This window comes from Leptonychotes weddellii, chromosome 2 (assembly GCF_054177405.1).
Source record: "Leptonychotes weddellii isolate Sample4059 chromosome 2, ASM5417740v2, whole genome shotgun sequence".
Lineage (NCBI taxonomy): Eukaryota > Metazoa > Chordata > Mammalia > Carnivora > Phocidae > Leptonychotes > Leptonychotes weddellii.
In genome coordinates this window covers 116547162-116555129 of record NC_138370.1, presented here as the reverse complement: position 1 = coordinate 116555129, position 7968 = coordinate 116547162, and the positions used below count along the sequence as shown (strand labels likewise).

Below are 7968 nucleotides of genomic sequence, written 5' to 3'. Positions count from 1 at the left end.
AACAAACTGCAGGTTGCTGGAGTGGTGGGCGGTGGGAGGGATGGGTTGGCTGGGTGACAGTCATTGGGGAGGGTATGGGCTATGGTGAGCGCTGTGAATTGTGTAAGACTGTTGAATCACAGACCTGTACCTCTGAAACAAATAATACATTATATGTTAAAAAAAAAAAAAAAGCGGGAAGGGAAAAATGAAGGGGGGAAAATCAGAGGGGGAGACAAACCATGAGAGACTATGGACTCTGAGAAACAAACTGAGGGTTCTAGAGGGGAGAGTGGTGGGGGGATGGGTTAGCCTGGTGATGGGTATTAAAGAGGGCACGTATTGAATGGAGCACTGGGTGTTATATGCAAACAATGAATCATGGAACACTACATCAAAAACTAATGATGTAATGTATGGTGATTAACATAATAAAAAAAATTAAAAAAAAAAGACATTAGAAACTCCAGTGCTTCAGAGATGCATTCTCGGTCTTTGTGTTGCTTAGAGCTGAGGACGTGGTGGTATTCCAATGGCCGAGTGTGGCCGCCAACAGCGGGGCCTGGTCTTGCACTTGGCAGGTTTCAGTGGGAGCCCAGTCGGAAGCCCCAGGCCTATGATGAGGAATACTGTTCCCAAATGAGATTGCATGCAACATGCTTCTTGACAATTTGGGTTCCTTGGACCAATGCTTCTGAAAGTCTGGTTCACAGAGCCCTGGGAGTTCTGAGTGCCTTTTGCGGAATGTGCAATATTAGACTATTTTCATAATATACCACAAATGTTACTTGCACTGATATTTGTACTGAACTAAGGTGCAGAAGCAATGGTGGGTAAAACTGCTGGAATCAACACACACACCAAGCCAGGGGCACCAAACTGCTGGTTAGGATCACGATACTCTTTATCTCAAGCACTTGCTAAAAAAAAAAAAAAAAAAAAGTGCTATTTCGCTTAAGCGTGTCTTTAGAGAAGCAGTAAAAATTGCTACTTTTATTAAATCTTGAAATTTAAGTTGTGTGACACAAACTGAGAAGTACCCATAAGGCACTCGCATCCTGGAGCACAACGTTGGTCTGGAAGAAAAGCACCGTGGTAATTGAGTTGTGAGCTGAACTAGCTGCTTGCCTCACCGCACACCAGGTTTACTTAAAAGAACTGACAGATTGTGGTCCTTGGGCAGAGATTTTCTTGAACTTAACGAAGTTAGCCTGTTGCTTCAAAAACAGCGAACTATTTATTGCCAATGATAAAATTTTAGGTTTTAAGCCAAAATTCTACTAGAAAACGCGTCTCCATCACTCTTTGGCTTAGAATTTCCCGAGGCTGCTGGTGACACTTCGAAGTTATGTATTATTATTAAAATATTTATTTTGTAGTGCAGTATGTCAACATGTGGACGATCTCTACACACGTCAGTTGGAGCAGTGATGTAGTTGACTACTACGTCGGTGACCCAATATTGTCTAAATGACCAGTGCACGCTATAAATTATGCACGGGTAAATGCTGGATTCACCATACAAGACAGACCAAAAGTTCACCGATGTGGTTCCAGATGCTATACAGTAATCAAACTTTAAGAAACAAACTATTATCTTTAAAAAAACAATAATCTGGATAGGCTATTAATATATCCCCCCCCTTTCCAACCACATACCTGTGTGAGGCTGGATTTTCCTCATATGCTTCGACCAAAATGAAGTATCCCAAGATGGAATGTAGAAGCAGATGGGAGAATCCACCTGTGTTCAATTAAGCCAGACATTAAAGAGATTTGCAAAATTGTAGAACAATTCCACTCTTCACTAATTCTTTTTTTTTTTTTTTTTTTTGGCTTGGAAGGTTTTTCCCCATAGAAATATATAATTGATGTTAATATATAATGGTTTTATCATTGTTATTTTAAAATAAATTAACATATATTTTTAAAATTTGTTTTGATTTCTAATACAATGACTATTGATAGATGCAAACCACATAAACAGAAGTGTGGGGGTCCTTGACAGTTTTTAAGGACCAAAAGGTCCTAAAACCAAGAACGAAGTGCAATCTTAACCCCTCCCTGCTCCTGGCAGCCAGGGACACATGAAAACCTGACGCTGGGAGCTATTTCAACAGGGGCTTCTCAAGTTCACAAGTGGGGAGCGGCTGCAGCCTCGGGCCCTCAACTCGTATTTCAGGGCTCTCCAAAACACCATGCTGGCTCCCAGCATGGGAGCTCAGCTTGCTGCCATTCTAGCAAAAGTCAAAAGGAACAGTAAATAAAAAAGAGCTTTGCAATGTGAGGAAAATGAGAATAGCAGTAAGGAGACTAAGTTAATGCTAGACCACTTCTGCTGGCCTGCCTCTTCTCCGATGCTCCAAAGGGGCTAAAATGAGGGGTGCATGTGTCATTTTATTGGAGAGGAGAAGCAAATTGCAGAAAAGGGACTTAGTGATCATTTGCATGTTTCTCCTCTAAATCCTGAATTTTGGGGCGTTTGGGTGGCTCCGTTGTTAAGCATCTGCCTTCAGCTCAGGTCATGATCCCAGGGTCCTGCGATCGAGCCCCGCATTGGGCTCCCTGCTCAGCAGGAAGCCTGCTTCTCCCTCTCCCACTCCCCCTGCTTGTTCCCTCTCTTGCTATATCTGTCAAATAAATAAAATCTTAAAAAAAAAAAAATCCTGAATTTCAGCAATGCCCATCCTTGACTACAACGCTTCTTGAGGTCATTAGAACCTGGAGTAGTACTGCACTAAAGAAACGGGAACTACCCTGTTTTCTCTCTTACCATTGGCTGTTGTTGAAGAGATAGCTGTTCGTTCTTGGGAGTTCTTGGCATTCCCCTATCTTTGCCTCTAAAGGGAAGGGAGTTGTACTGAAGTGGGATTTGTAATGAGCACAATATCCTCAAATTTGGGACTCTGCCGTTCAAGCTTACATGGAACTGGGATTTTGTTTGTATCTTTAGAAAGAGGAAAATTAGTTGCTAAAGCAGCTTAAATAAATTTAAAAAAGTGTTTTCTATACTCAGAAGGCAGTTTTAAAACTAAATAAGCTAGTAACAATAAGAATGGATTTGTGAGTTCTTAACTCTCAGCCTGAAGACTGAAATGGAAAGACTAGCTTATGACAGTAGGTGCCGTGCTTCCAGAAAAAGGGCAGGATACCAAAATATTCCTGATGTGAACATGGTAGGGGTGGGAGACAGACGATTTACTGTTGCTTCTTTTCTTCACAATGTGATGGAGAGAGAATGAGGGTCAGTGAAAAAGAGCCAAAACCACACGATGCACTTTGTCCATGGGTCCATTTGCGCTTGCAGGCATGTCTCCCGAAGTCAGCTGTCTCTCCCTGCGTCCGTCCACACACACTCCTCAGCCCCAGGAAGCCAGCACAATTGGGAAGCTCAACGCAGAAAGCATTTAAAGATGGATCAAACTAGGGCTTGAACCAGACCCTAACAGCCAACATTTCTGTAAGCAGGAGCTTCTGAAAGAGATATTCACAACTCAAAAAGAACTACACAAAGTTTAGGGAAGCATTTGCTTTCTGTTTTGTTTTGTTTCTCCTTCCCTGAATAAACTAACTTAAAAACAACTTTTATTCTTTGGGTGGTAAATAGTAGGTATTTATTTGAAATGAAAAAAAAAAAGTACCTGGACTATTGCATTTAATCGTGTATTGTAATTGTGTTACTCTACCTTTTTGCATCAGAGACATACACAATGAACATTCAGTTATCACAGATTGCACACTAGATAGTAATTCTTCAGGCCTTTTACATAACCACCAAAGAACAGATATTGGATTCTGCAGTATAGTACAAACGTCCACAATCAATCCAGTCTTAGCCAGGTCTTCAATTTACTTCTGTTGCTGTACAAATAATTGGCATTACTAGGGCTTACAAGTTAATAACAGGACAAAAAAATATACATTGCACTGACACAAAAAGTCAGCTGTGTTAATAGTCATGCAACAAGTAACCAAACTTGCTGAAATTAAAAATACTTTCTAAAAACAGTTTTAACGGCATAAATATTTTATACACAGTTCATTTACCAAAACAAAATGTATTTAAATGATACAAAGCAAAAAATAAGTTTCTACCAACTTTATACATAAGAAAGTGCAAAATAACTTATCTAGAGTGTTTTGCTATTATCCAGACGGACGGCTGCTATGGGCAGCTATTTTCCTCTTCCGAAGCATGACATTACGGTTCCACGCTACACACAAATGTTAGAATAGATGGATGGATGAACAAATGAACTACACAGATCAGGCAGGAGCCCTGTGAGGTACTCTCAGAGAAGGAATACAGACCACACGAAGGTGGGTGTACATGCTGAGAATAGATGTTGGTAAACAAATGTACATGAAACACACAAAGACATCCAGAGGAACAATTAGTTCATGTATGTGAGTGTACTTGCATGTGTGAGTGATTTGTGATTTCTGCATCAGGAAGCAAAAAGAAAAGAAACCCCACTGAATAAAAGAGTTGCCCACAGCACCAGCTGCCAGAGGAAATACTATCATGAGGGTTTTGGTTTCCACCTTCTATTATGGAAGTTGTGTCGGAAAGTTTAAAAGTGTTCATCCCATATAACTTCGTATTACACAGAGGAATAACCTTTAAGTAACTACATACACACATTCATATATTCAAGTCTTTAAAGAACACCTCTGCCATTGGGTTTGGGGTAAACATGGTTCATAGACACAAGGAGGACGCTTCTTTTAAAAAGTGTAGAATAACACTGCTACAACTCATCTGTAGGGCCGGACAGGGGCAAAGCCCACGATTCTATGATAGCACAATTCCTGCCACTGTTGAACATCCAGCATTATTTATTAGAACTGAAGATGGTGGGGGAGGGGGAAGTGTGGGGAGCACTTCAGACACAGGAAGGAAAACAGAACACAACTTTTCTTCAAGTTAAAGTATTAATGCCAATAATCCTTTTATTAACAAGTGTATTTGAACTTTTAGAAATGGAAGTGTACTAATCAATTTTGATATGCAATCATAAATAGACTGTAGGCTCAAACCTAGGTAAATAAAGGGTTAAATTTAGTAAGCATAAGGCACTAAAGCAGCCTTTATATTTTCTCTTGGAGACCTAGTTATCAGGAAGAACAAATTTGTTCTTAAGCTGGTTTCAGCCCATTAGGTACAAGATTACTATTGTACCAATGCCTATTTCTGAATGCATGTGCATATATGTGCATTTTAGTGCATAAGTGTGCCTGTCACCAGGGCCTAAAGATGAAAAGTTGGGAAAGCCAAAGCCACTGTCCTTTGTATGATACCTCCACGAGGGTGTGAAGGCCTGTCCTTCCTTGCTTGGGCCATAAATAATTCTACACTTTTTCAAATCACAGGGCTTTTAGAATTGTTCATAATATTATCACTAAATATCTGAAAATGTTAAAATCTAGATTAATTGTTTCATTTGTTTTTTATATATATGTATATGTATATATATATATATATGTACATAACACACATTTTAAAAAATCCCACCACCAAAGCCTTTTTTCTGTAAACTAAACTTCTCTCTTAAGCCCCAACCAGCTTTAGTCTCCCTGGATTTGTGTGTTCTGTATCCAACTAGTAGAACAAATTAAATAACTAAATATTAAAATACTGTAATTATATTCATAGCAAAAACAAAAAAATAGACATTGATACAGTATAAATCTCACTGTTTTCAGGTAGATGGCATTAAATGGTAAAGGTTAATTATAAGCAGTTCTGACATGATCCAGTTTTACAACAAGGTTTATATGTTAATTCTGTACACATTTTTCACTTTTTACCCTTTTTTGAAAATAAGCTATCATAGAACATTAGTGTCACCAAAGACACATCCTTATTATGTTCTATGCAAGAGAAGCTAATGTGGGTTACATGCAACTATATTTCCATTAGTTGAGGCAGGGCTGGCTCCTGCACCGCATCATCAATCACCTGACCGCCACTGTGCAATGCTCAGAAAGGGACGCTATGGCCACACGGCAGTCCAGACAGGAGTTTACAAGGGGCCTTAGGACACCGGAACAACACTGAGGTGGTGCGTAGCCAGGTGCAAGATGCCCAGGTATTTCCAGGGTATCTTACGGCAGGACTCTCAGTCTCCCACACTGTTTCCTAAAGAAGGTCCGCATCGTTTTGGTTACTAGCCTAGTTTAAGTGGAGATACTGTGGGCAACTTGAAAGAAAGGACATCGGGCACACAGGCTGGGCTGGAAAGCGGGGAGAAAAGACCACAGATAATGTCTTTGAGGATTTAAAAAACATATTTATAATTAATTTGTGAGAGATGTCAGACAAACCATAAGTAGTTCACTGAGTTAGTGGTTTAGATTGAAGTCTCATGTTACAGACAGTTAAGTCCTTATTTAGAAAAAAAGGCCTTTATACCTATTTACAATATACACAGTTACTTGCAAAGAAGTCAGATTTACAACCATTTTCTAAAAGCCTTTTTTTGTTGGTGGTGGTTTTTCCAAATAAGGATGAGTCGATCTATAAAAATGAGACGCGAGAAAAGACAGTTAGTAAGTGAGGATTTTCTCTTGGAGACAGCTACTGGTAACAGGGAGAACTGGATACTGGCAAAGTCGCTCCGAGGAACCACCTCCTGTTCTTCTTGTGCTGTTCCCCCGAACAGTGTCCGCCCCACCGCTGCACTCGACACCCGTTTATTCACTGATTCCTTGGAATTCGACGCTTCAGACACGTGGTCTGAAGAGAGGCGTAAACGGAGACTGCTTCGAGACGCCTTCCGAGCTGTGAGCCGTGACCGGGGAATCAGGAAGGGGGGGTCTACAGACCGTGCTGGGCAACCAGCTTGTCGAGTCTTCAACAATTCCGAGGCCCGTCCTCCGAACCCCTCTCGTGCTGTAGGTTGTAGTAACAGTTCTGACACACGCGCACTGGCGATGAGATTTTCAAGCGTTTGATTTCTGACTGAAAGCGACTGCACCTAAAGGAAAGGCAAAAGCAAGTAGGTGCACGTCCTCGCCACGTCTGATCACTGGGCCGAGGGACACAAACTTAAAAATTGAACAGAAAGCCGGCACTATAATGCCCAAGAGCAGAAGCATAATTGCCAGAAGATGCCAAAGACGTACTGGTTTGTGGTGTGTGGCTCACCCGGGACCAAAAAAAAAAACCCACCATATTATTTGTTTTGGTCTATGAAGAAAAGTAATATTAAACCAAGGCAAGCTCTCTGTGTGACTGAATTTTTTTTTTTTTTTTTTTTTAAAGGCAAGATTTTCCTACAGGATGAAGCCAAAGGGTCTGAACAGCTGTGAGGCCATTCTTCCCGTGTGGGACAGGCTCTCGGGCCCTGTAAACCTGGGAGCGATGCCAACATCTTTACTTGGAGCTTAACTCTTTTTCTCTTGGCAGAAGATTTACTACTTGTTTTAAAAGACTCTTTGGTCACTATCAAGTTTCTTTGGGCTTTTAAACACTGTTTGATCTACCCCTCAGTGATTTCTTGAACAGGAGTTTGGCTTTTCTGTCTGGTCCAAATGTTCTCATTTTCTGTTTATCTTGATAGAATTCCTTGAAGTAGACTCTACTAAAAGAGGTGTTCAAATTCTTCAAAAAGTATTCCTTTTCCTGGAATAAAGCAGGGTGTGACCTTGGATGTGGCATTTAATCACTTTAAGCTTGCCTTTTCATAAGACCAAAATAGAAAATTATTTTTCCTCCAATAATCTACCAGTAAAGGTGTCCAGAGAATAAACAAAGTGTCACCAGCTTAAGGAGTTTAAAGGGCTCTTCTTGGATCTGGGACTTTGACGAGACCCTCAGAAGTGCTGATAAACTCTCAGGGAGCCTGGGTGGCTCAGTCGGTTAAGTGCCTGACTCTTGATTTTGGCTCAGGTCACGATCTCAGGGTCATGAGATCGAGCCCCGCATCGGGCTCTGCACTCAGCAGGGAGTCTGCTTAAGATTCTCTCTCTCCCTCTGTCCCTCCC

The 7968-nt window shown here is 40.9% G+C and overlaps 1 protein-coding gene across 9 annotated transcripts in view; it reads right to left on the bottom strand.

Moving 5' to 3' along the window:
• Window positions 1-3576: 3576 nt before the first annotated feature.
• WDFY3 (WD repeat and FYVE domain containing 3) overlaps window positions 3577-7968 on the bottom strand; it is a 261467-nt gene continuing 257075 nt past the window's right edge. For all 9 annotated transcript variants that reach the window (XM_081812198.1, XM_081812197.1, XM_081812195.1 and 6 more), the window contains one exon: window positions 3577-6959. In XM_081812198.1, the coding sequence (XP_081668324.1) occupies window positions 6836-6959 (124 nt within the window). In that variant the 3' untranslated portion in view covers window positions 3577-6835. The remainder of the gene's footprint in view (window positions 6960-7968) is intronic.